Below are 27,934 nucleotides of genomic sequence, written 5' to 3' on the forward strand. Positions count from 1 at the left end.
TACCCAAAGTAGGGAAAAGCCTGCACTGTACGAGGCACGACAACCAGACGTTATTCGCGATTTGTGCGATGGGCTCTCGATGACTTGATTGACGCCGTTGGACTTGCTGCCGAGTGCTATCAGGTACTATAGTTACTTGAGCACCATACACGCAATATTGACGCTTGGGTCTGTTGCCGTACATTCTAGAGTCGAGAAAAAGAAAGAAAAAGAACGATATGCAAGACATGGCAATCGACTATTCCCCCGTTTCATGCATGTTTGTCAATATTCTAATTCTTTTGAAGTAGCTGCAATGCGGCGTTATCGACGGTCTAAGTGGTTCCTTTTGTAAATGATGCTTACAGGCGATAACAATAGGAAGGAGATACAGACTACGAAAGGTAGATCATGGAGAACACGTTATATACGTAGATTTTGTTGTATCTGCACCAAACTAGCTTTCGTGTTTATATTTCATCTTGAAGCTATGCCGTGCAGTGACCCAAGGTAATTAAATGAAAGAGAGAGAGAGAGGTATTGCTTAAGTTTATCATTGCAGATGCTTTCGCAAAGTTTATCACCTGTGTACACAAAACGAGCTGCCTTACGCATAGGAAATTGCAGTGGTATCTATGCGCAGGCTAATTGTTCACAAGACGTACAAAATGCAACAAACATGGAAACATCACTAATTGAATACATCCAACGTGAAACTGTTAGTCATGACCTTCGCAGCGTCCGGATCGGGAATCGGTATGTGGCCATGAGCGTGCGCATCCTCGTCGTCTTTTGCGAGATCGTTCCAGTTTCCCGGACCAACGAATACGTGGTCAGGGTGGTTTGCAGAGTCTTCCTTACCTTCACTCGCTGTACGCGACTCTGCTTCAACCGTTGACGTTGTGGCGTCGTCGCTTCGCTGAACTGACGTGCCGTTGTGCGAAGTTGGCGAGGCGCCAGTATCGGCGATGCCACTCAAATGCGATCCGTTCATCCTGTCTTCGACTTCTCCCGTTGTCGGCAATGTGGATACCTTGACGTGGCGCACGTGACTGCTGTGTGTCGAGTGGTGCTGTCGGTCGGGCGGACTCGAAGTTGCGCGGCTTATCCCGAAACCAAACGCACCGTGGATGTGCGCCGCATCATTTTCCTCCGTAAAGGGTTCTTCATTGTCTAGTGGGTCACGCTCTGTACTGCCGTGGGCTTCGCTGGTCGTCGCTTGTGTCACTTCCGGGGTCTGCCGGCGTTTTCCAGAAGCCGTTTCGCTCGAATTAGGTTTTTCATGTGGCACCGAACCAGTATCAATAGGATTTGCTTCGTCCTTCGAAGAAGCAGTCGTTGCGGCTCCTTTGCTTTCTTTATAGTTGGAGACCTCGGCGCTTGAACTTACGTTGTCTGTGCGCATCGTCGTGAATGTCACTCCCATGGCGGTCTGCAGGTCTTCTCGAGCTGGAATGCGTGTGCTATAGGAATGCACCTCTTTAGAGGATACTGTCCTAGCCTGGATACTGGAGCTTGGGAAGTGTGGTGGATCCTGGTTGACCGTTCGTACTGAGCGTGGTATTTTGTTCACGGAAGTCGTAGGCGGGGGTATCTCGTGAGGCAATGGTGCCTCTTCGGCGGCAGGGGCAGCAATAGCATCAGCCTTGTTCAACTTATCACTCGCTGTAGTACGTTCTTCTCGGCTGCTATACCTCGATACAAATTTATAGCGCGTTACCGAGTGCTTCAATCGGGTCTTCGAGAGTGTACGATCTTCGGAGTACCAGATAGAAGTGTAAGACTTATGTGCCGGCCTTCCATTTAGTTTCTTCAGTGACGTACTGGTCGTGGAAGTCACACCAGCACTTACGGGACTATAGTTTCTCGATGCGTATTTGCGAAGGTTAGAAGTACGAGAGATGGGTTGTCGCGTATTGACATCGGGTAGCGTAGACTTAGTCTTGCTACGTCGAACAGTGAGTACCTTGGGCAGTTCTGAAAGAAAGCAAACAGTGCATGTGATGGTAAACTTTCACACGGCGCCACTCAATCAAAGAACACAAGGTAGCCATTTTCATCGACCGGGCATATACCTTTCACGTCTTTCCTGTTTCACACGGTTCAGCTCCTGTGCTACACAAACTGTACATAGGCTAAAACTTTTAGAACTGGTTATGCGAAGCTCCAAGGCAATACTAAAAATCTCCATATTTGCTTTTGTCTCTTAGACAGAACAAATGTAAGCTTTGTTGTTTATTAGACATAATAAGTGTTGGTCGCACAAACACTAGCGGTATTTCATGTGAACTGGAAAAGTGGAGCAGATGATGGGAAATGTTTCCGCAACGTTCTGGTTTCTAAAATTTGTTACGCTAATGAAACCGGAGCTATGGTTTGCGCGAAGGAATCCTTCAAACCCAGTGGAACAAGAATGCATAGCGTGCCGGTAAATGCCCTTTTATCTTTGTCGGGAGCCTTATTCGTCTACGCATAAATACAAAGCCATGTGCTTTATCTTCTTGTCGCGATATCTTGTAATATATTCAATTCAATTATATTTTTCTTTTTTATTTCGGACAGCCACTGTCAAGGAGTCGGGGACTAATGGCATCATACATGCCTGACGTGGTCCCGGGCAGCAGTTGATTCTCATGTGGTACAGAGCAAGAAATTGTTAAAGTGGCATACATCACAGGAATGCGTTTTTCTCAAGAGTATGTAAGTACACAGGTAAATGCTGCGGTGAGAAATGTGGAAATAAACGACATTCGAAGCGACGTACACCGACAGCGACGTGCACATGAGTGACATAGCTACACAAGTGAGCGACATGTTTTTGCTAATGCTGAATTCCAATGGTAGATCTAGATCAAGTTTTTTGCTCTGTATGGAGCAATCCTTTTCTAATGGCAGAATGAGAGCGTGAGTTTTGTGTTCCAATGGCAGATTGGGACCCAGCCACCGATTCCAAATTGCTCTGCAGAGGAAAAATGTTTGCTCCAGCGAAATCGGCAGATTTGACCGGAAGTCCGCGTGACGTATTTCCTTCACCGGCCTCTGCCTCCTGCCACGGCCGCCTATTTCTGGTCGCGGGCAGCTATGGGCGACATGGAATCCGTGGACGCTACGTCACGACGTGCGTTTTTGTTCCTGCTCCTGGATAGCGACAGCTCCGACGCGGGCATTATAAGTTCCCAAGTCTAGTGACGATTCTTCCGACACGAATGAAAAACATACGCAGAGAATGTCGGGATGATCCAGGTGATAGTGGTGATGAGGCCTACCCGATCCACCTCTAGTGTAGCGCCCTCTCGCTTGATTTCCCTTTACTAAGCGCACCCGCGGGAGCGCACGCATTCCATTTGCAGATTTGACGAGAGCGTTCTCAGTCGGAGCGACGCACTCCGTTCGTGATCCGGCCGAATGCTCGCGATCTGCCACTGGAATTCAACAGAAGATGCACGCAGAAGCAGGTAAAGGTACATAAATGTGAGCATAAGAACAAGTTACACCAGGAAACATTTCTAAATTTGCATACATAACGATAAACATTTTCAAAACTTTTTGAAACCTTGGAGTCTTGACAGCATGGCCTAGGATAAAAGTTAACGGCACCTTCTTCAGAAAGAGGGCGATGGCATACTCTATCAACTGTGGTAAATATCTGCGATCTAATAGGAGGAGTAACAAAATGTAATGTTCTAAAGGTTAAACGTCTTCTTTTGCAAACCTACATGTTATGTTTTCATGGGGTTCATTGCATCAAGCTGAGTGTTGAACAAATAGGAATGTGAGGTGTTCATAACTTTTCCTGCTAAATTGCTGGCCGATCTCTGCTGCAATTTTGCGCCGATGTACCATTTTGTATGAAGTTAAGTACCACGTTATCGGGCGTTACCCACCCATTTTCGTCCGCAATAAATTCGAAGTGGGTGTTGTCTGCGGCAACGCCAACCAAAAGATATCGCTTCCACTGCGATGAAACGGCGGCTCCACCTGCCACAAGTATGGCGCTCACCACGTTCTCGCCAAAACCATGACTGCCCGTGATGAATGAGGCTACCAATCCGTCGCAGTTGAATCGAAACTTCTTTAGTGGTGTCACCGCAGACCACGTCCACTTCGGATGATTTTGTAGACGAAAATGGTAAGTAAGGCCCAATAACGTGGTGGAAAACTAGCCGGCAAGCAAAAGAAAATGGTGCCTCCTGGCTTTCTTTGAGTCGATATGAACCAGTTGTTCAGCGGTAAGGTTCGTGTATACCAGGCTTACGATAGCGCTGCAACATTCAGTATGCCATGACCTGTACACGGGGATTTGTGAAGAACATCAAGGAACACTCGCTGCGATCAGTAATCACCGCTCCCGGACAACTCCAATTTCTTTGTCCTGTGCTAGCGGCGCCATTTACTTTTATCCTTCACCTCACGTGACATATCTTGTCCGTAAAGTAAGGCAAAATCCACGATGCATGTTAGCGGGTGATTTGAAACCTCACGGTCAGTAACACTTGTCCGTTTAGCGCACCCTTGCAACGAACACTGTGTTCTGCTGAAGTAATGAGTGAAGCGTGCCGGTGGAAATATATTTTTCTTACAGTATTGCATGTTTTAGTTTATTCGCGCTGTATGCTTAATTCGGCAGATTGGACACATGGAGAAGTGCTCGCTACGTTGGTGGAACGGCTGCGTCTGTACAAACACGGTGGTATGCTAACTGTCGCATTTTTTTTTACGTTTAATGTGTGCTCAATGTGAGAAAATTAGGCGACTACCAGTGATGGGGCTGTGCCAAGGTCTATTCGACACTATATGCTACTCATTTGAAACCATTTCAGTCCAATAGGAATTTCGTTACAGTTGGCCTTTTAACGTGCACCATAATCGTGGTACAACCAGAAGCATTATTATTAGGTATTTTTGCCTCCCGCCTACAATGGAAGGTGCGAATGCCACTGCCGAGAGTTAAACCCACAACCTTTCGCTGAGCAGTCGAACGGCACAGCCACTGAGACCTTGCTCAGGCTATGCGTGCTGCATGCGGGTGCCACATAGAAGTTTAAGGTGTCGCCGCGTTCCACACTGCGGAGCCCCGTTCACGCATACCTTTGGCGACGACCGGTTCGATTTCGCGTAGGTGCCTCCGCGTGCGGACGTTGCTCATGTCGCGGAAGACGGCGACGAGCAGGAAGATCGCGATGACGACCGTGCCGGCAGCGAGCGCGAACACTAGCACCGACGCTAGCACGGTGCCTTTAGTCGGGCGGTCGCCCTGGAAGACGAGCGAGACGGCGTCCATCGCACTGGCCGCAAGGTAGACTTCTTCTTCTCCTTCTTCTTCTTCGTGTTCCCAAGCAATGGTCTCTGACGCTTTTATGGAGAATGGCCGAGAAGCATGCGGTTGGTTCTAACATCATTTTTTTTTATGAATAGTATCCTACCGAAATTTAAAACAAAATAATAAAATATTACTGCGCATAGTTGCGAGTAGGATATTTGAAATATTGCAAAGCGGAGAAGAATCTCCAGATATGTAAATAATTTTTAGAATACTCTGGATGCATCCCAAGAAACAGCTTGATATCGGCGCTTTCCAACCTCTTTTTTTTTTATGGTGGTTGTTCTCGTAATCTCAAACAGTTATAATCACTACAGCTCTACAATTTTACCAACAGCTAGCCCACCATTTACACCATTTTCAAGAGGTGTTTGTTGGTTCATTTTTGCACTTTAAAGCGAAATTACACCATTTGGGTTGTATCTTGCCACACAACAATAAACGTCATCTGTCTTGTCCACATTTCCTTTCTTTAACGCTGCGCGCCCGGTACTTCCCAGTAACGAATGGCACGCGCGTTATCAGCATGACATAGCGTTCCCGACAGGAAAGTAACGGGCGCGGCGTTTTCAAGAAAGGAAACGCAAGCAAGGCAGATGACTATTATTGTTGTGTGGCAGATATACACCCCAAAGGGTGTACCTTTGTCTAAGGGTGTATATAGTACTGCCACTTCAGCAACTTGGATAAGCCAGTGGCAAAGTAGCAATATTACACAATTTACAATTTCGCAATTTTACAATTCTATGCCAACGTGCATCAAAACGGCAAGTTGGGCCAGTTGGTTGGGATTCAGAGTAAGTTTGTTACAGCGCAACAGTAGAAGAAGCCGAAACAGAAGAAATAGAAGAAGCGCCATGTCGTCGTTTTATACCTTCTTTTGTCCTTATCTTATGTTGCGATGGGACAAACTTACTATGTCAACGTCAATGTCACAATTTTACAGAACGGCGTTGCAGACAAATCATGGCAACAAAACAATATTTGCTGTTTCTCAAAAGAATTGAGCATTTTTACTTCTAATACCAGACCGCCGTTTTCCTTTGAAGGTTACTTCCACGTTTCATTTCACAAGTAATATGAAAAAAGCTGAAAAGAGAATACTTATTCCATCTCCGCGGTCACATTTAATTGATCTACATGATTGACTCGTGGGGTTTAACGTTCCAAAGAAAACGCGTGGTGCCACGAGATATACCATGGTGGGGAGGTCAGGAATAATTTGCACTACCTGTGTTTTGCTTAACGAGCGCGAGCGTCTTTTGCATTCCGCCACCGTCGAAATGCCGCTGCCGCGGCCGAGAATGGAAGCCACGATCTTGTGCTCCGCACTGCGATGAGCACGCGGTCACTAGTAATGACGACCCGCAGAGCGATAAAGATTCCCCTTGACTCTTTAGAAAAGTGTATTTCGTGTCAAGTAGAAATTCAATTTATCTTCAAGGATCCTTGTCTAGACGTTTGATCTCTTGTTCTACCTTTTCACGGTCAAATGAACCGCGGCAGTCCTTCGGCAGCAAAGGCGCCGTAGTTGTGTGTATTGCCATCTAGGAGGCGCTGGATGCCCGCGCTTGTGGTCTGCTCGTTAGCGTTTGAGACCTGGCTTAGACAGAAGAGGCCTTGTGGCCCGGTTGCTGAGCTCTATCGCTGAGTGGGCGGAGCAGATTTAACTAATTTGACTACGGGGTCGTGCGCCGCTGCCGACGGCTCACTTGGCAGGGGTCGGACAAATGACGGTGCCCCTTGACGCGCGGCATCAGCATAAGCGGTGCCGTGATACACCGAGCACCTTTTGCTGGTTCCATAAAACGTGATGTTCTCTTTTTTCTTGTTTCCACTTTGGACAGAATAGCGAACACGGTGCGTGGTCACTGTCGAAGTTCACACAGTGGCCTGTGTCAGCACAGTTGTCCGAGGGGTGTCTTTGGGCACCACATTTCGCACAGGTGAGTTGATCACAGCACCTCCTCGAGCCGTAGCCATACTTTTGACATAAGAAACATAGTCGAGTATTTTGAGTGTAGAGTCTGGCGGTTATTTTAGTATATCCTATTTTGATAGTCCGTGGAAGAACGCTAGATGCAAGCGTCAATATATGTTTAGTGGGAATTTCCTTTGCTGCCACAAGGGATGTTGATGAGCTGCACATTCGTCCCACTTTATTCCTTCGAGCCACCAGGGAGCTCGATTTCGCTCAGCTCAATGACATCAGCCTCAGATATTACTCGGTGCCTGCTAATGTTGAATCGATTGGGTGCTACAGTAATCAGATATTTATGAATTCCACAAGACTGATTGCCTTCTGGTTGTTACTAGCCTCGAGGAGTTCACTGATCATTTTCGTCATCTTATATCCTGTGCCAAGGGTGTCAGTCAAAGACTTCGAACCAACAAAAGGATAAATGCTTCTAGCTGACATTTCAGTTTTCTCGCTTTGTACAACATGAAAGTGGGGAAACCTGTCTCTCGGTAGGGGGAATAGTTCAAAAATTCATAGATCTGTCCCTTCTTCTGAAGGCTACGATAAGGAAATGATGGAAATGGGGGGGTACCTACACTCATTTATATTGTTATGGTAGCAGTAGCAGCCACCCACCACGCAGTTCAACAAGTAGAGACAGCAGGACTTGACATGTAAAGATGCATATCTCAGTCGTAGATTCTTACTAAACCCAATACACTATACCCAAGACTCGCTACACTAAAGAATGTTAACCCAAGCCATCTACGAAAAGAAAGAAGTCACTGGAGTGAAAAGAAGAAAAGAAGGCAAAGATAGAAAAGCAAAACATCAGAGAGGGCGATAGGAAAATGCTACCAGCCGGTTTCCCTCAGTCGGGTCATTCTTTGGGTGCCGTCTACGAGAAGGGGATGCCATAGAACTATGTTGGCTCCACCGAGGGGCACAAAGGTCCAAACGCCCAGCATTGACTCAACCCCAAGGAACCCCTTTTCCCCGGACACGGCTAAGCTGCGCACGGCTACATGCGGGAGGGTGCAACCCCCTTGTGCTCGGGTCCGTGGTGTCGCCACACACCAAACGCCTGCTGACGTAGACGCCCCTGCGGAATTCAATGGACATATAATGAGTACGAAGCATGTTTCCTTCAGATAACCGCGCGACTCTTTCTATTTAACAGATATTTATTAGTTATCTACATAGAACGCAACAAAAAGTATACAGATACTCCACTCGAGCTAAGTGTGCGTAACCATACAAAAAATCTCAGTTGGCCCACCCTGCATCGATTCAACCCTAAGGAACCCCTTTTCCTCGGACACGGCTAAGCCGCGCACGGCTACATGCGGGAGGCTCCAACATCCATGCGCTCGGGTCGGTGATGTCACAACACGCCAAACGCCTGCTGACGAGGACGCACCTGTGGGATGGAATGAATATAAAGTGAGTGCAAGACATGTTTCCTTCAGATGTCCTCTAACCTGCGCGAGCCTTGCTATAACTTGCCTTCTACTGTGCTCCATTGCGAGCCTTCCTATAAATTACCTTCTACTGTGCTCCAACGTTTCTATTATGCAAGGTGCCGAAGCCGTGAGACGATTTATGGCAGATCGAGAAATGGTAGACCTTGTGATAGACCTTGCGGTGCAGGCCCTGCCACAATTCTAGAGCGTTGAGGCAAATGTCATTCAAGTCTTGCAACGTCATCATGACTTCGTTATACTATATTTCTGGCTGTCTTGCTGCGAACGGCCCAATCCAGTGATTGCGAGGCTTGCGACGACCCTTTTTGCAGCTCTACTGCACCAATATTTCGAATTTTCCCTCACATAACGAATTATTAGAAAGAAAGCCTTCACTTTCATGACAGGCCCCTTTCTGCGGTCGGCACAGTAACCATTATTAAGACCCGCGTGAGATATTATATCTCCATTTATAGCAATCAAATAAATCATTAGACAAGTGAAACGAGCTCTTGGTTGTCCGATATACCGACAAGTTTATTTATTAGTTATCTCCATAGAAAGAAACAAAAGAGTGTGCAGAAACTCCACTGGAGTTGCGTAAGTATCCGTAAATATTCCCCCAAACCTCAGCTGGCCCACTCGCAAATTTGAAGTTGGCCCACCACCAAATTTCTAGTTGACCCACGGCCAAATTTCAGTTGGGTGACAGGTGACTGTTTGGGCACGTTGGTAGGACATGAATGCAGCTTTTTGCGCACAAGACGAGGACGAAGAAAAGGCTGAGACATACGAATGCAGACTTGCAACATTGTTTTATCTTGAAGCAAGCGACCCCATATATACCAGAATAGAAGTTGGGCCACAGCACATTGAAAGTTGGCCTAGCCCCACTATAGTCTTCCCCATGCATTTTCTATGGAGCCCTATGTCCTCATAAGGGTATTTACTCTCACCAATTTTATATTTCTTTTGTATCAATTGCTCCTTATCGCTTTAAAGCTACCAATAATCTACATTTACTCTATTATGACGAATAAATGCCTTCCCAAAATTAGGCATTATTGTGCAGATACAAGGCATTACCTTTTTCGCGTGACAGGCCGAGATTGGCGGGGTACCCGCCAAAGAATGCTAGTCATTTAAATATTATTTCATCGCGTCCGCTCTATTCTTGCGGAAGAAACGCCTACCAAAAAATTTTGAAAGGGAGCGCCAACGCCGTGCGATAAACATAGGCAAACTCAGAAATTACGCGCGTAATTACGAAATTTTTCATTACATTTATTGAACCCTCAAGGCCAAAGGCAATAAAGAGGGGATAATGATAATGTAATCTACTTTTGCTTTAGTCAGTATGCAGGTAATAGCCAGATAAATAAGGCAAAACAGTGCGTTTATTGCAATACATATCTGAGTATATCCTCTATAAAAGTTGACCTCAAAAGCAGTTCTGGGAGCGATTGTACCAGTATGAAAATACATGCTCCATTGGCCCTCCGCTCTTCTTTTGTCGTGTTTTTCACCACACAACTCAGTCCATTTTTAACTCAAACGCGTAAAGCCATCGGCGATGATAGGCACCTAAATGGGACGTCATGAGCTGAGGCCTCCCCCACGTTTCTCTACAAAATTATCGTGCGCGTTGTTGTTCCTTTTAGTCATCACCGCGAAATTATGAGCGGTGGAAGCCGTGGTGTCCTGTAAACTTAGCGACGGCGTACCAACGCTAAAATGACGTCGCGCACTAGTATCCGCGACGTAACTTCGCGAACGTGTCAAAAACGATGTCGTCGGAAAATAGTTTTCCGACTTTCGCGTAAGCGGTGCAGTGGCGAAGCGTTCTCTCCTAATGGCTTCGCGTTTTGTAACATTGCGCCGAACCATCGTGCTTGAAGTAGGAACGCTGACATCACGATGTTCAGAGCTGTTAGCCTTCTGGGGATCAATGGTTATTACGATGACCGGCTGTTGCTTGACCAATGGAGAGACGCGGTTATCGTAATCTCGTCGTGGCATATTAAGCGCTGTTGAGCGCTCTTTCTTGCGCAGCATTTCATTCGCCTCGCTATGGGCGATCGCCGTAGTGCGACTGTGTCTTTGCAACGTAGCAGTGCCATTTGTTCGTGAGGTAATAATGACAGGGATGCTTTTTGCACGTGGCGTTAGTTCCTGTGGCGAGCTTGAGGAACCTTCAAGCGTGACACGCGTACTCTGTTTCGTCAGAAAAGTAGCTTCACTTCTGTAGCTCCTTGGACGGCGTCCATCATCAGGACTAGCCCAGCTAATGGTCACATGCCCGGTCGTTTCGTATCCACTACTACCCTGACCTATGGTCGCCGTTGACGCGTTGCTTCCCATCGAACCAACGGGCCCTTCCAAAGACGCATTTCTGTGGGCCACCTGGGAATTCACTGGGTGCCATGGCGTGACCACCAAACCATTGTATTTGCCTAAACTGTGCCGTTGCGTCCGGTGGCCGTTAGATCGTGTTGGTGTTGACGTTTTTGCAGGCGCCGTCGCGTTCCTCGTCTTTGGACGACTTGCGCGTGGGCGTACCTTGGATATCACTGGCACGGGGGCCGTGGGTGAGAGATTAAGTGGCCGAACCACGGTGCGGTTCGCAGCGTAGGAGCTGCGCGTGCGTGCTCGATTTGCTGGCACGGACATCTGAAGCTCCCTGCGTTTCTCAGGAACGACAGAGCCTATTTCAGACCAGTCCCACTCGCTGCGTATATAAGTCGTCCCGTCATCGAGATCGATCCCGAGGGTCCTTGCCGGTGCTTCGTCGGAATTTCGCTCTGTCGTGGGATTACTCCTGGGCAATTCTGCTTCACTTGTGTCTTCGATGAAAGAATACGCCTCCCTGGCAATCTTATCGAAATCGTCTTCTTGGACAGTTGTCCTGGTACCGGAAGCCTGTACCTCAGATCCATCGTTGCTTTTATCTCTTGTGATTGGCGCTATTTTCCCGTCTGTACCATCCCTGATGCCATCTTCGTCGCCAACTCGAACGGTACTCCCAGAATCAAGTAGTCCGTCGTCCCAGTTTCCTTCTGATGCCTCATAAGGGTGGTACAGCCCTGCTTCGCTGGTTCCCGGAGTCTGCGAAAGTGATCCACTTCCCTTGTTCAGGAATTCGGCCTCCTGAAGACTATCTTTGCTGGTGAAGATTGCTGGTGTGTCACTAAACATATTATTCTGGGTTGACATATTTGGTAGTTCCGTGTCTTCTTCGTCGATTATAGAAGAAATATCGGCGTCTCCAACGGTACCGTACGTAATCTCCAGCGCAGTTGCCGTGGAACTGCTTTCCTCTTTCAAATCTGCGTCGTTCCTGTACGGCTGCGCTTCACCACCGCCTTGTGCGTATATAGACACATCCATTGGTGTGACGTAGGATCTGGTCATTTGGTTCGTCCCATAGGTGGCGACATCCTGTGACACACTCTGTGTGACGTCGTCTGGTTTGTATGTGGGAACTTGTACTGATCCTGTATTCCCCTCGTCGTGAAAGGTCGGCTCATGGCGATCAGGAGCTCCGCTTTCAATCTCCGCAGGCAAATGAGCGATGCCTGGTTCCGTTATGTATTCGCTTTGGTGCGGTGGTTCACGTTCACTGGCACCTTCCACCCGCGGAAGTGCTGTAATTGTTCCATCTGTGATAAAAAGATCCGGCTCTTCTTCCACCCCCTCGTCTCTTTCAGCCACTACAACGTCCCCACCGTCGCCATCAGCAGGCTCATCGCGACTTTGACCGCCCCCATGGAAATCGGGTGACACGTATTCGGGGCCGCGCTTCGACACACCGTCGGTGATCGGCGTCTCTGGTTTGCTCTGATCTTCCTTTGGTGAATACACGTCGTCGGGTGCAGTGTGGGGGTACGTTCCCGGAGCTGTAGCGTCGGTATCGTACTCCAAGTCTTCTTCTTGAAGGTCGTCGCCCTCTCCACGACTGATCGCGGCCGTATCTTGGGTTGCAGCTTCGTCGCGACCTTGATCTTCGTCGTCAGTATGGGCGGGCTCGTAATTGGTGCCTTGCTCCGAGACGACGCGCGTCGGGGCAAGCGATTCTGCTTCAGTGGCGCCCTCTGTGCGCAACGACGAGTCACTCGTCGCGTCGCGCAAGTCGGTCTCCACGGCGTCAGTCTCACCGGCGAACTCGTCCTCCCCCGACTCGTCCGAGCCATCTTCCTCGGCGGTCTCGTTTAAAGACGCCCGCGAGCGCGTGCGAGAATCATCGTCATCTTGAACGCTGCCGCCGGGCTCTCGGGACACGAATACATCGTTAAGTTCTGAGATAAGATCGTGCTGCTTCAATTTCCCCGCATCCTCGCTTTCTGTGGAAGGCGGCGAATCTCCCATTGCTGTTTCACTTATGTCGGCCTCCTCTTTACTCTTCCCAGCTGGGGGAACCTCAGACACTTCTTCCTCGTCCTGTCTGGGTTCTGCAAGCGGCGTTACACCTGTCTCGGCGCTGTCCGGGCGGCTTCCTCGGGACGGGTACGTCAGTTCACTCAATGTCGACCTGGGTTCATCAACAGCCGGCGGCACGGGCTGTAAGACGTCGCCTTCTGCCCCATCAAGTGGCGACGAGGAGTCGTTAACCGGTGTGTCGATAAGGGTGACCGGGGCATTTCCCTCCGCTGACGTGCTGTTTGCGTTGGATATAAGTACGGAATACCATCGCGGAGTGTACGGGCCTTTGCTTCTTGAGGAGGCGTCAGCCTCATTTCCACCTGAAACGCAAGAACGGGACAAAGGTTTACACAGTTTTCCTTGAAATATTATGTAAATTACGCTCTCTCATGTGCCAGGAAGTGTGCCCCCATATTATTTATTTAGGTACGCACATAAGTGGCAACCACAAGGAAAATATTTTCAGCGTATTTTCTGTGTGCGGCCTTCACTGGCATTGGCCCTTCAACATTGCTCTTCGCTATTGGCCACGCATCAGAACGTATTAAAATATGTTTCATAGTATTTCTACCAAACACTACAGTGGCACACAAATGGCAAATCGGTTCTGCGTAAGATAGCAAGGTGAAAGAAAGTTCATGAAGGCGAAAAACTGTCATCCACACGAATTCGCAGCACGAAGCTGCAAATTGGTAGCCTACAAATTCGCCTAACCAGAGCAGACTGTACTTTTCTTCAACTGCGAGCCTTTCTTTCTGGGAAACCCATATGGGGTTCCTTTCTAGCTTCGTGCAACGAATTAGGGTGGATGAAAATTTTCCCCTTTCATACACTATGGTATACACTTCGGCCTTGTTAAACGAAATGTGGTTATCGTGAATTGTAAACTGAACACGCCGACGTTGCACGACGTCACATTCCGGTACTTCCGGCATATTAAAAAAAGATACGTACACTGGAACGAGGGAAAACACGGGGAATGCGGGATATGGAAATTCAAGACGATGAGCAATGCGAGAACAAGTTGAGAGCAGGAGCCAACGTTTCGTCAAGTTGACTTCTCTTTTTCAAGGCGACATATGCTCTCCTCAGTACAGTATAAAGAGGTTAGGGTTTAGTAAAGCAATGAAGAGGGCTAGTTGGTGAACGTTCATGGTTATATTGCACTCAGTTTTACACAGACGATATTAAGGAAGGACAGGACGTGGACGGACGTAGCGCAACCGGCAGGTTAGGGTTCTTCTAAAGGTTCTTCTTTTCGATTCAACACCTTCGCCGCTAACATCCCCTCGGGAGTTACCTCGCCAACCCGCCTTGCCCTCTCTTTCGTTCTGAAGAACCGTACCTATATACACTGTGCTGAGGAAAGCATATGCCGCCTTGAAAACGGTAAGTCCACTTGTCGAAACGTTGGCTCATGCTCTCACCTTGTTAATGTGTTGCTCATACACTGGAACGGCATTTCATATTGTCCCTCTAGCGAGAATATGACACATACAATAAACACATTTGCCCTACTTGAGATATTTACTGCACAAAGATTTCACAGGACGTCGACGATGATACTTTGTCGACTAACACCTAACACAGCGTACTAACATCTAACACAGCGAAGCACTGTCTTTGTGAGACGGACTCATACTGGCACGCTGGGAACGTCGCTTCATTTGGCCTTGAAAAGTGGACCATATTTTTCGCAATATATTATCATTGCGACAGTTACTATAACTATGCTATGTAAAATAGTTTTTAGTTCTGAGCTTGGCTAAACTAAACCTATACTGCAAAACTAAATATTAAATTTTACAAAATTACGCCCTAATAAAAGGGCATACTCATTCTACTTAAAGGACCCGACACCAGGCCCCATAGCAAATTTTTTTTATACGTTGGAGGTTGTTACGCAACCTCTGCAAAAAAAAAAAAGATTCCTCTTCTTTATCTGTACAGCACGAATATATGTTGCACGGTTTCTACTATATTTAATGTTTGCAGACCACGTACGCACTACTACCAATGCTCCTATAAAGCCATTAGTTCGGAGTCCAACACTGTACGTCGTACTTCATAATCAAATCGTGGTTTGGCACGTCAAATTTCAGAATTCAATTCCTGCGGCAAGCTAACGACTCTTCCCCGACTTCGCGTCCCAGAGAAACGACGATGCTGTAGGCCACGTGACGGGGGGCTCGCTGCCCGTGCCGTCGTAAAACTTGCCTCTGCCAAGTAGCGGAGGGGCTGTACTGCGCCGCCCGGGAGTGACGCCGGTGTTCCAGCCCCCGAAGACCGCGAAGAGGACGAATCCGGTAACGGCCACGGCGCCCACCACCAGGGCGACGACGAATAAAGTTGTTACGAAGGTGCTCCGGTGCGAACGACTTCCACCACGGAAGATCAACGAAGAGCTTTCCATCCCCAAGGCAAGCGTTGCGACGAATGTTGTTCCATCAAACCATGCCGCGCGGAGGGGGTACCCTTGAATATTAAACGCGAGCGCAGCGCATGATAGTGATGGTTGCTCAAATGGAAGACGATGTAGACGTAGTTAAACAATTAATTGATTTAAACTTGTTGGTCGAGATAGATATTCATACGTAACTGCATGTAATGGAATCCGCGCACACCTGACAGATAATACAAGATATTACAGCTCTCATCAACTGCAAGTGTTTTCGCCGTGAACACTGCATTTTCATAGCTTCTTTCCGTCTTTTTTTTTTTTTGCAGGCAGCCAGATATCTTCTTGGAATACCAAAATCAGCCACATAAAGGATAACATTATTATGTTAGGTGCAGCACACACGGTTGCAAGGAGAAGAAAAAGAAGAGACAAGCCATGACGTGTGAGTGGTGTCCCCTCTATGTTACAAATGAAAGGAAATTGAATCAAGAGGCCACTACTTTTGATCATGCAGGCCATATTCTCTCCATAGAAAGACATCACTCGAAGTTCCACACTGCGAAATTTGATTAGGGATAAGTATACCAGTATTATTATTATTTGGGGCCTCGACACTAAGCTATAGTCACAGAGACGTTTGTCCCGCAGTATTTGATTATTTAAGTGAAATAAAACGATTACCTGCACGCTAATTATTGTATCCTTATTCTAAATATCATATCCACATTCTTTCACCAAAATTGGTTTCTCTAAACTCTTTACTAACATTAATTTCTCCTTGATTGTAGCCTCACTTAACATTCACCTTTCAGTTAGTCGGACTGCTCGCTCGCATACTAGTCTACTTATGGCAACATATTATTTTTTGTATTTCCTTTATTTGGCATTTCCGTTTTCAAATGAGGATTTCCTTTAAACACTTCCTGCCACCCGATTCCCGACCTATGCCCCTTAGTGGGTGCGAGCCACGACAGCATCATCAGCAGCAGCAGCATCATCAGCAGCATGATTGGTGAAGGAGGCGCTTTATTGAATGTGCCCTATCTCACACACACACACGAAGAAAAACAAAGGGCATTCTTTAACTGACTTGCTTCAATTGTGCAGTTTTCAGTTCATCGCCCGCCGGACCAGCGGCCTACGCTGGTCTGGCGCCTGCACCCTTCAGGGCGTCGCCCGTATAGCTCCCGCGGCTTACTGGCCCCCGGCTCCCGGGACTTGCAAGGCGGCACCATTTGCTCGCGCTGGCTATGGCCCTGCCGCGCCTGCAGCATCATCTTTCGGTGGTCCGGGGTTGCCGTTCACCGGTGCCGGAGTTGCGACGCCGGTTGGCCACCACTACATCTACAGGCAGGACAACTTTGTGACCGTTCCCGCAGCCGGGAGACCGCACGCAGCGCCACCAGCGCAGCACGCCTACCCTGGGCAGTACTCCTCTCCGCATGCGGGCCCTGTGGCTCACGTGACCACGTCGCACGCGTACGGCCACAAGATTGCGCACGCGCTAGGTGGGGGTTACCACAGTTATACGAAGTTCTAGGTGAAACAAATTATGCGGTTGATCGTACAAAGGCAAAACGTCAATTCAAGCAAACAAAAAGACCTTGCGGGTTTTACGGGACCAGGGAGGGTACTTCGAAAGAGTCAAAGTCATTACTGTTCTAGAAACTGTGTCAGAAGCATTTTAAGTCTCGTGGGGCATGAATATTACTGCCTTTCTTTAGACTCTTCTTTTGAGACCGTGTTGGAGCGAAGTGATGGCGTACCCATTGCCCAATTTTAGTGGCCAAATACTCAGCGATGCCACGAGTTTTACGTGGAACAATGCGAAAAAGAAACCCGAAAAGCTAAAAGGAAACGTAAGAAAATTTTTATTCGCTTGATGTACAAGCGTATTAAAAATTCTGACGTGAAATTCTGCGTGTGCATTCGTTGCTTTTAAGGCGAAAGTCTTTAAGTGGCTGGTTGCAATGGCTCATACCCGAAAAAAACGGCGTGTAGTCGAGTGGTTCATAAATATTCATCAAGTCGAGCGGTTCAAAAAATGTTGACGAGTGCTACAAAAAATATCATCATCAGCAATGGCCCGTTAAAAACAAAACACAGTCTGGAAAGGTTCACAGCCTTGTAAGCAAGCAAATATGCAATGACTAATATGAATGAAAACAAAAAAGAAAGAACCGGGGAAAGAAAGGAAACATCAACATCAAGAACGGCCCATACCCCCACAAGCATGCAAAGATGCAATGGCTGAATATGAAAGAAGGAACGAAAAAAGTAGAAAGAATAAAAGAAGTAACCAAATAAAGAGTGAAAGAAAGTAAGGATAGAAACACAGAAAGCAAGAATGAAAGAAAGAATGAAATAACCTTAAGATAGTGCATTAGGTGCTTGCATGTGTCGATGAGGAAATCCACCTACAGCGCAGCGTATTTACTTCACACTGCAGCTCGTTATGTCTTGCAAGAAGTCTGACCCTCCGATCAGATAACCTAATCCATTACCACGTGTGCAGCAGGCTTTCGCCTTCACGTGTTGCAGGTGTAACATGCTGCTGATTTTGTTTTTGTTCTTTCTTCATTTGTTTCCTTTTTTTTTTGAGGAGTGGCTCGCACAAGAAAAGAGAAAACGATGTTCCAACATGACCAGCAAAAGAGCCCACCGCAATACATTTCTACCCATCCCACCAATAACGGAAGGCGGTGACGGAAAAACCTGCACAATAAATCAGAAGGAATATGTCGCAGCCAATTTGGTGTTGCGCGTTCACTTTCAACTCAATAACAGCGTGATTCAACCGAACCTACGACACATAATAACGGTTGCTTCCTTCCTTTTTTTTTTCTTGCAGTGTTTCCTTTTTTCTATTTAATAAAATTATGACAGCCTTACAAAACTACTTGAGCGTGTGGTACTGGTGGTAGCATGGAACCATAGCAAATCGTGAGAGTATTTTGCGAAAAATTGCTCAGTTTAGTTCGAAAAATTGAGTCATGCCCACCCATCAAAGACAAGGACAACACAAGCGACGTGAAGTGAATTACCAATGAAACAGAAAAAAATGTGCCTTTGTTGCTTTGTTGGAAAACCCAAATTGTCTTCGGTGAACTTCGCCCACTATGTGGCTAAAACGGATAAATGGATAAACGAACTTTTATTATTGCATTCTGGCATGTTGTTGCACCCTCAACTTCTGGTTCATAGCCGTTATGGGGGATTGTAACAGACTCGGTTGGATAACACTAACGACTGTAGAAATTCATCCTAGCTTGCAAATGTACAAAAAAGTATAACTTTATCTATACAGGTACAAGAAGGTGAGCCCGTGTCTCTAGCCTTAATATAAATGCACTTATTGATTCAAATAGCGTAACATGTACGAAAGATTGCTTTTTCTCTTAACTATATGCCCATAAATTTAGGAGAATTCTTCTTGCTTAGAGCGTAACTGCACGGCACTCTAAACGCGTCTTTGTCTCCCTGTGTTGTAGAGAAATACAAATTCTTTTTTTATATATAGCATCCGCGACTTCAGGAATAGGAATAGTGTTTCTGCGCACCTCACATATCGCCACCATTTATTTTGCATATCTTATTTTGCACACAGTGACGCGTGACCGATGGAAAGACTGCATAAATATCCTACTCGTCAACTGCGTTTAAGGTGCATTGCATGATGGCCACCTTTCCGGCCTTCATCTGGACCTGCAAAGAACTATACCTATATCGATACAACTCGAATCTCGCTACCGTCGAGGCAAGTACATTAAAAAGTAATTGAAGCAGAGCTTGCAGTGCAGCGTACAAGAACAGCTTATCGCAAAGACACGCACGGATACCCACAGATCCCGGCTGTCAGAAGATCCCATATTCATATCAAAGCTCCTGCTTTGCTTCAGACGAACGTAATTGTTCCGACCAAAACCTAGGTGAAACTCAACGTTCAAACATCAATGTGTGTGAATTAGACCAAAAGCTTTCCAAACACGTAAACAGCTAACAGTCTTGGCGACTTCTATTAGCCCCGAGAACGAACTACAGGGGCGCTGCGAGCGCCGCTCGCGTGACGTCAGGGCAAGGACTCGCGCCTGTCGTCTGCTACAGTTGGGGCGTTGTCCGAGCGCTTTCTGCGGTGTCTTCGTTTGTTCGCCCTCGTTCTCTCTGCTTGAATACTTATGGTGGTCGCCTCAAGTATATTTTTACGACGTCTTCCTTTGCGAACATTTATTCAAAGAGCTAATCTTTTACACAACAATGCAGCTCTCAAAGGCAACGCTGCAGTACCAGCCGAAGGAGCGCAGACCAGCCCATTGCGGTTTTTTCATGCGCGGATGGACAACTGCCAAAACACAGCATACAGGAATCCAGTTATGATACCATACCTGCCGCGGTGCAACACGTATGTCACAAACGCTGGCTATATATGACTTCTACAACAGTTACGTTGATTTTATTCCACTAAAACAGGTTTGCTCACGACGAGTAGTTCATGGTATAATATCGAATTTTTGCATTTCTTCACAGAGACGCTCGGCAGCAACACGGGGACTTGACTAATACTGGAGTTTAGATTCTACAATCAACACTTACTTCTTTAACTGCTTTTCAACATTAGGTGGTTCTTCCCGTGTTTACTTTAGGCGGTGGAAATTTGAAGTAAGGTTAATGAATGCTTACAGCTATTTACAGAATACAAATAGGAATGTACCAATATATATTTCCTTTTCCGTGATACACGTTCAACTCACTTGAGAAATTTACTGGTGCTTGTTGCTTGAGGAATATACATGACGAATCTGCTTGGCGAACTGGCACAGGCTGCTCGGCCCAATTGTTTTAGTGAAGTATGCCTGTTGGACCGCATGGCTGCAGCCAGAAAGAAGTCCAAGCGTCAATCATTAGTAGTATGGGACATATTGAAGATATCGAAATTCCCCGCTGGAGGGTCAGAAATCAAGTGAAAGTATATGCAAGGCTTGTGGTGATTTCTTTATGAATGTTTGCGATTGGATTGGAGCAAACTCCATTTAGCCTGCAGTTGGGCAAGGTTCTCTTTCATGTACCGACGAAGCGAATAGTCATCCGTTTGATTTATTAAAGAACGCTGGATCGAGACATGGTGAGACAGAAGGTGCTTGAATTTTCCTTTTCTAGGCAATCTAAGCTGCGCTGTAGTAGCTCGAGAATACTTTCGCCATTCCAGTTGGCGCTGTAAAAAAATGCTTTATGGTTTCAATTCGAAGTTGTAGTGCACTGATGGGTTTCGCGAACATAGCATAGCGTGCCTCGGCATACCGACAGTCGATTGCTACCGTGACGTGATCAGGGGTGTGCCGTATTGTCGATAAAGGCTGCTGAGGGCCACTATGAAACATTTCATCACTTTCAATTGATTGGCTCACGATCTTAACAACGAAACATTTCTCTCAGGTGATTGCTACTATGCTGTTTGTGAATTAACTATGTAAATACTCTACATGACGTGCCGTCGTGTTAGCAGCCATGAGCAATTCGTTTTTTGGAGGCCTGTTTCAGAGGAGAATGAAAGTAGCAGCAAACTTCTTCATAAGAAATGTGCGCCTATTTTTAAAGCATTAATGAATGGCCATATGTGAATATAACACACCAGAGTAATAAGAATCATTATGACAGCTTCGCTGGGCAGTGTCTTTCTAACATCGGATAACATGCTGACGCCAATTACCAAGATTTTTCTTCCATGTAAAATGCAATGTCTCTCATACCTAAATACTAAGGGAATGTTAAATGTTTAGCGAGGCATCATACACAACTTCTCGTGTTGAATTTGCAGACATTCTTTTTACGCAAAATTCACGGATAGACACGGCGCATATATGCATTGCAAAACCAATAGACCCCTTTAACGTTACATAGCTTGCGATATCCAAGCGGCAAAGTTTCTCGACTCACGCGCTTTTGAAGAAGAAACTGTGGTTAAGGCATGGCAGCTGAAAGAAGCCGACGTATTCTTCAATACGTACGGCTCGAGCCACCCACACCCCAAGCATATACGAAGGGAACGAGCGCGCGCGGGAGCCGAGGGAGCCGGAGCGAGCGGCGTCCTGGCCGTGACGTCACTCGCGAGAGGGAGCCACTCCTAATTCTCGCCGCTGATTGTCAAATTGAATAAAGTACCCAAAGTAGGGGGAAGCCTGGACTGTACGAGGCGCGACAACCAGGCGTTATTCGCGATTTGTGAGATTGGTTCTCGATGACTTGATAGACGCCGTTGGACTTGCTTCCGAGTGCTACCAGGTACAAGTTACTTGAGCACCATAAACGCAATATCGAGGCTTGGGTCTGTTGCCGTACATTCTAGAGTCGAGAAAAAGAAACAAAAAAAAATGATATGCAAGATCTGGCAATCGACTCTTCCCCCGTTTCATGCATGTTTGTCAATATTCTAATGCTATTGAAGTAGCTGCAATATGGCTTTATCGACGGTCTAAGTGGTTCCTTTTGTAAATGAAGCTTACAGGCGATAAGAATAAAAGGGAGATGCAGACTACGAAAGGTAGATCATGGATAACAAGTTATATACGCAGATTTTGTTGTATCTGCACGAAACTTGCTTTCGTGTTTATATTTCATCTTGAAGCTATGCCGTGCACCGACCCAAGGCAATTAAAAGAGAGAGAGAGATGTATTGTTTAAGTTTATCATTGCACATGCTTTCGCAAAGTTTATCACCTGTGTACACAAAACAAGCTGCCTCACGCATCGGAAATGGCAGCAGTATCTATGCGCAGCCTAATTGTTCATAAGACGCACAAAATGCAACAAACATGCAAACATCACTAATTGAATACATCCAACGTGAAACTGTTAGTCATCAGCTTCGCACCATCCGGATCGGGAATCGGTATGTGGCCATGAGCGTGCGCATCCTCGTCGTCTTTTGCGAGATCGTTCCAGTTTCCCGGACCAACGAATACGTGGTCAGGGTGGTTTGCAGAGTCTTCCTTACCTTCACTCGCTGTACGCGACTCTGCTTCAACCGTTGACGTTGTGGCGTCGTCGCTTCGCTGAACTGACGTGCCATTGTGCGAAGTTGGCGAGGCGCCAGTATCGCCGATGCCACTCAAATGCGATCCGTTCATCCTGTCTTCGACTTCTCCCGTTGTCGGCAATGTGGATACCTTGACGTGGCGCACGTGACTGCTGTGTGTCGAGTGGTGCTGTCGGTCGGGCGGACTCGAAGTTGCGCGGCTTATCCCGAAACCAAACGCACCGTGGATGTGCGCCGCATCATTTTCCTCCGTAAAGGGTTCTTCATTGTCTAGTGGGTCACGCTCTGTACTGCCTTGGGCTTCGCTGGTCGTCGCTTGTGTCACTTCCGGGGTCTGCCGGCGTTTTCCAGAAGCCGTTTCGCTCGAATTAGGTTTTTCATGTGGCACCGAACCAGTATCAATAGGATTTGCTTCGTCCTTCGAAGAAGCAGTCGTTGCGGCTCCTTTGCTTTCTTTATAGTTGGAGACCTCGGCGCTTGAACTTACGTTGTCTGTGCGCATCGTCGTGAATGTCACTCCCATGGCGGTCTGCAGGTCTTCTCGAGCTGGAATGCGTGTGCTATAGGAATGCACCTCTTTAGAGGATACTGTCCTAGCCTGGATACTGGAGCTTGGGAAGTGTGGTGGATCCTGGTTGACCGTTCGTACTGAGCGTGGTATTTTGTTCACGGAAGTCATAGGCGGGGGTATCTCGTGAGGCAATGGTGCCTCTTCGGCGCCAGGGGCAGCAATAGCATCAGCCTTGTTCAACTTATCACTCGCTGTAGTACGTTCTTCTCGGCTGCTATACCTCGATACAAATTTATAGCGCGTTACCGAGTGCTTCAATCGGGTCTTCGAGAGTGTACGATCTTCGGAGTACCAGATAGAAGTGTAAGACTTATGTGCCGGCCTTCCATTTAGTTTCTTCAGTGACGTACTGGCAGTGGAAGTCACACCAGCACTTACGGGACTATAGTTTCTCGATGCGTATTTGCGAAGGTTAGAAGTACGAGAGATGGGTTGTCGCGTATTGACGTCGGGTAGCGTAGACTTAGTCTTGCTACGTCGAACAGTGAGTGACTTGGGCAGTTCTGAAAGAACGCAAACAGTGCATGTGACGGTAAACATTCACATGGCGCCACTCAATCAAAGCACACAAGGTGGCCATTTTCATCGACCGGGTATATACCTTTCACGTCTTTCCTGTTTCACACGGTTCAGCTCCTGTGCTACACACAACTGTACATAGGCTAAAACGTTTAGAACTGGTTATGCGAAGCTCCAAGGCAATACTAAAAATTTCCATATTTGCTTTTGTCTCTTAGACAGAACAAATATAAGCTTTGTTGTTTAGTAGACATAATTGTTGGTCGCATAAACACTAGCGGTATTTCATGTGAACTGGACAACTGCAGCAGATGATGGGAAATGTTTTCGCAACGTTCTGGTTTGTAAAATTTCTTACGCGTATGAAACCGGAACTATGGTTTGCGCGAAGGAATCCTTCAAACCCAGTGGAACAAGAATGCATAGCGTGCCGGTAAATGCCCTTTTATCTTTGTCGGGAGCCTTATTCATCTACGCATACATACAAAGCCATGTGCTTTATCTTCTTGTCGCGATATCTTGTAATATATTCAATTCAATTATATTTTTCTTTTTTTATTTCGGACAGCCACTGTCAAGGATTCTGGGACTAATGGCATCATACATGCCTGACGTGGTCCCGGGCAGCAGTTGATTCTCATGTGGTACAGAGCAAGAAATTGTTAAAGTGGCATACATCACAGGAATGCGTTTTTCTCAAGAGTACGTAAGTACACAGGTAAATGCTGCGGTGAGAAATGTGGAAATAAACGACATTCGAAGCGACGTACACCGACAGCGACGTGCACATGAGTGACATAGCTACACAAGTGAGCGACATGTGTTTGCTAATGCTGAATTCCAATGGTAGATCTAGATCAAGTTTTTTGCTCTATATGGAGCAATCCTTTTCTAATGGCAGAATGAGAGCGTGAGTTTTGTGTTCCAATGGCAGATTGGGACCCAGCCACCGATTCCAAATTGCTCTGCAGAGGAAAAATGTTTGCTCCAGCGAAATCGGCAGATTTGACCGGAAGTCCGCGTGACGTATTTCCTTCACCCGCCTCTGCCTCCTGCCACGGCCGCCTATTTCTGGTCGCGGGCAGCTATGGGTGACATCGAATCCGCGGACGCTACGTCACGCCGTGCGTTTTTGTTCCTGCTCCTGGATAGCGACAGCTCCGACTTGGGCACCATAAGTTCCCAAGTCTAGTGACGATTCTTCCGACATGAAAGGAAAACAAACGCAGAGAATGCTGGGATGATCCAGGTGATAGTGGTGATGAGGCCTACCCGATCCACCTCTAGCCTAGCGCCCTCTCGCTTGATTTCCCTGTACTAAGCGCACCCGCGGGAGCGCACGCATTCCATTTGCAGATTTGACGAGAGCGTTCTCAGTCGGAGCGACGCACTCCGTTCGTGATCCGGCCGAGCGCTCGCGATCTGCCACTGGAATTCAGCAGAAGATGCACGGAGAAGCAGGCAAAGGTACATAAATGTGAGCATAAGAACGAGTTACACCAGAAAACATTTCTAAGTTTGCATACATAACAATAAAGATTTTCAAAACTTTTTGACACCTTGGAGTCTTGACAGCATGCCCTAGGAGAGTAAACGGCAACTTCTTCAGAAAGAGGGCGATGGCATACTCTATCAACCGTGGTCCATATCGACGATGTAATAGAAGGAGTAACAAAATGTAATGTCTTAAAGTTGTAAAGGTCTTCTTTTAAAAACCACATGTTATGTTTTCATGGGGTTCATTACATCAAACTGAGTGCTGAACAAATAGGAATGTGAGGTGTTCATAACTTTTCCTGCTAAATTGCTGGCTCATCTCTGCTGCAACTTTGCACAGATGTAACATTTTGTATGAAGTTTAGTACCACGTTATCGGGCGTTACCCACCCATTTTCGTCCGCAATAAGTTCGAAGCTGGTGTCGTCTGCGGCAACGCCAACCAAAAGATGTCTCTTCCACTGCGAAGAAACGGCGGCTCCACCAGCCACAAGTACGGCGCTCACCGCGTTCTCGCCAAAACTATGACTGCCCGTGATGAATGGGGCTACCAATCCGTTGCAATGGAATCGAAGCTTCTTTAGTGGCGTAACCGCAGAAAACGCCCGCTTCGGATATTTCTGTGGACGAAAAGTGTAAGTAATGCCCAGTGAACTGGTACCAAACTAAACGGCACGCAAATAAATGGTACCTCCGGGCTTGCTGTGACTCGATATGAACCAGTTGTTCAGCGGTAAGGTTCGTGTATACCAGGCGCTCCCACTTATGATGCCGCTGCACCATTCAGTATGCCGTGACGTGCAAACGCGTATTTGTGAACAACATCAAGGAACATTCGCTGTGAGGAGTAATCACTGTTCCCGGATACCTCTATATTCTTTTCCCAGTGCTAGCGGTGCCATTTACGTTCATCCTTCACGTCACGTGACATATCTTGTCCGTAAAGTAAGGCAAGCTCCACGAGCCATGTTAGCCGTGATTTCGAACATCATGGTCAGTAACACTTGTTCATTTAGCAAGCACTTGCGGCGAACACTGTGTTCGGCTGAAGTAGCGAGTGAAGTGCGCTGGTGGAAATAGTTTTTTACAGTATTGCATGTTTTCGTTTATTCTCGTTGTATGTAGAATTCGGTAGATTGGACGCATGGACAAGTGCTCGTTTCGTTGAACAGTTGCGTCTGTGCAAACACAGTGGTATGCTAACTGTCGTATTTTGTTTTACGTTTAATGTGAGCTCAACGTGACAAAATTAGGCGACTATCCCAGTGGTGCAGCTGTACCAAGGTTGGCTCGAAACTATATGCTACTTATTTGAAACCATTTTAGTACGATAGGAATTTCGTTAAAGTTGGCCTTTTAACGCGCACCATAATCGCGGTACGGGAGCATTATTATTCGGTATTCTTGCCTCCCGCCTACAATGGGAGGCGCGAATGCCGCTGTCGAGAGTCGAGCCCACAACCTCTCGCTGAGCAGCCGAACGGCGCAGCCACTGAGGTTATGAGGCTCAGGTTATGCGCGCTGCATACTGGTGCCACCTAGAAGTTTAAGGTGTCGCCGCGTTCCACACTGCGGAGTTCCGTTCACGCGTACCTTTGGCGACGACCGGTTCGAGTTCGCGTAGGTGCCTCCGCGTGCGGACGTTGCTCATGTCGCGGAAGACGGCGAAGGGAAGAAAGAGCGCGATGACGACCGTGCCGGCAGCGAGCGCGAACACTAGCACCGACGCTAGCACGGTGCCTTTAGTCGGGCGGTCGCCCTGGAAGACGAACGAGACGGCGTCCATCGCACTGGCCGCAAGGTAGACTTCTTCTTCTCCTTCTTCTTCGTGTTCCCAAGCAATGGTCTCTCACCCTTTTATGGAGAATGGCCGAGAAGCATCACCCAACGCTGTACAGCGCTCGCTGTCCTTGGTGCGGAGGCCGGCCAACTCTCGCCCACATTACGTGGGACTGCCAGAACAGGCCACCAAAATTAATACTCCAAAAATAGCCGGCAAACTTTCCGGAAAGGAGCAGTGGGAGACTTGGCTCGCCAGCGAGGATCGGGAGATGCAACTAGCGCTTCTCGACCAAGCACGGCGGACCGCTCAAGCCAGTGGTGCCCTGTTCTAGGGGCTCCACCCACTCGCTTTCTGCATTTTTTTTCTGTTTTAAATAAACGTTTTGATATATATATATGTGGTTGGTTCTGATATTTTTTAATGAATAGTATCCTACCGAAATTTAAAACAAAATAATAAAATATTACTGCGCATAGTCGCGAGTAGGATATTTGAAATATTGCAAAGAGGAGAAGAATCTCCAGATATTTAAATGATATTTAGAACACCTTAGCAGAAGAAAATTCCCTCCCCCCAGCCCGAAACTCAACAGGGCTCAGGCTGTTACTTTCAGACTTTTACAGACGAGATCCTACCTCACCCCTAGAGCGCTGAGTTGGATAGACCCGAACTTCCCGCAATCGTGCTCCAAATGCGGTCACGCGTGCTGCTCCTTCGACCACATGCTCTGGCTGTGCCCGTACAACGCGGGCTCCGACTTTCATAACAAGTCCAAGTGGGACGCCTTGCTGAAGAGCTCGGATTTCACAAACCAACTACAGGCCGTCCAGAGGGCCCGCGACGTCGCGGAGAGTCACCACCTCCCTGTCCCGTCGTGGGCGGAGCCACCAACTTGATCGGGGAGCCTTCGGTCCCCCCAATCGAGTTCCTCAGGACACTCTAAATAAAGTTCTTGTCACTGTCACTGTCACCTTGGATGCATTCCAAGAAAC

General features: G+C 47.2%; 3 protein-coding genes across 3 annotated transcripts; all 3 read right to left on the reverse strand.

The window, feature by feature from the left end:
* Positions 1 to 262: 262 nt before the first annotated feature.
* Positions 263 to 5,314, reverse strand: LOC135920227 (uncharacterized). The gene is made up of 2 exons (XM_065454391.2): positions 5,068 to 5,314; positions 263 to 1,956 (listed from the first exon to the last, which is right to left on the reverse strand). The coding sequence occupies exons 1-2, from the start codon at positions 5,258 to 5,260 to the stop codon at positions 671 to 673; spliced, it is 1,479 nt and encodes a 492-aa protein (XP_065310463.2). The 5' UTR covers positions 5,261 to 5,314; the 3' UTR covers positions 263 to 670.
* Positions 5,315 to 10,111: 4,797 nt separating this feature from the next.
* LOC135920207 (serine-rich adhesin for platelets-like) lies at positions 10,112 to 15,613 on the reverse strand. The gene is made up of 2 exons (XM_065454371.2): positions 15,359 to 15,613; positions 10,112 to 13,461 (listed from the first exon to the last, which is right to left on the reverse strand). The coding sequence occupies exons 1-2, from the start codon at positions 15,552 to 15,554 to the stop codon at positions 10,319 to 10,321; spliced, it is 3,339 nt and encodes a 1,112-aa protein (XP_065310443.2). The 5' UTR covers positions 15,555 to 15,613; the 3' UTR covers positions 10,112 to 10,318.
* Positions 15,614 to 22,149: 6,536 nt separating this feature from the next.
* Positions 22,150 to 27,063, reverse strand: LOC135920224 (uncharacterized). The gene is made up of 2 exons (XM_065454389.2): positions 26,753 to 27,063; positions 22,150 to 23,646 (listed from the first exon to the last, which is right to left on the reverse strand). The coding sequence occupies exons 1-2, from the start codon at positions 26,943 to 26,945 to the stop codon at positions 22,361 to 22,363; spliced, it is 1,479 nt and encodes a 492-aa protein (XP_065310461.2). The 5' UTR covers positions 26,946 to 27,063; the 3' UTR covers positions 22,150 to 22,360.
* Between the last annotated feature and the right edge of the window lie 871 nt (positions 27,064 to 27,934).

The sequence above is a fragment of the Dermacentor albipictus genome, chromosome 5 (assembly GCF_038994185.2).
Source record: "Dermacentor albipictus isolate Rhodes 1998 colony chromosome 5, USDA_Dalb.pri_finalv2, whole genome shotgun sequence".
In the NCBI taxonomy this organism is placed as follows: Eukaryota; Metazoa; Arthropoda; class Arachnida; order Ixodida; family Ixodidae; genus Dermacentor; species Dermacentor albipictus.

What these genes read in the sequence shown, in the direction of transcription:
- LOC135920227 (XM_065454391.2), bottom strand. Translation starts at nt 5,260, where the DNA reads ATGGACGCCGTCTCGCTCGTCTTCCAGGGCGACCGCCCGACTAAAGGC. An exon ending in CGAACCGGTCGTCGCCAAAG is followed by an intron (nt 1,957 to 5,067) that starts GTATGCGTGAAC and finishes GCTTTCTTTCAG; the next exon opens with AACTGCCCAAGGTACTCACT.
- LOC135920224 (XM_065454389.2), bottom strand. Translation starts at nt 26,945, where the DNA reads ATGGACGCCGTCTCGTTCGTCTTCCAGGGCGACCGCCCGACTAAAGGC. An exon ending in CGAACCGGTCGTCGCCAAAG is followed by an intron (nt 23,647 to 26,752) that starts GTACGCGTGAAC and finishes GCGTTCTTTCAG; the next exon opens with AACTGCCCAAGTCACTCACT.
- LOC135920207 (XM_065454371.2), bottom strand. Translation starts at nt 15,554, where the DNA reads ATGGAAAGCTCTTCGTTGATCTTCCGTGGTGGAAGTCGTTCGCACCGG. An exon ending in CCCTCCGCTACTTGGCAGAG is followed by an intron (nt 13,462 to 15,358) that starts GCAAGTTTTACG and finishes CTTGCGTTTCAG; the next exon opens with GTGGAAATGAGGCTGACGCC.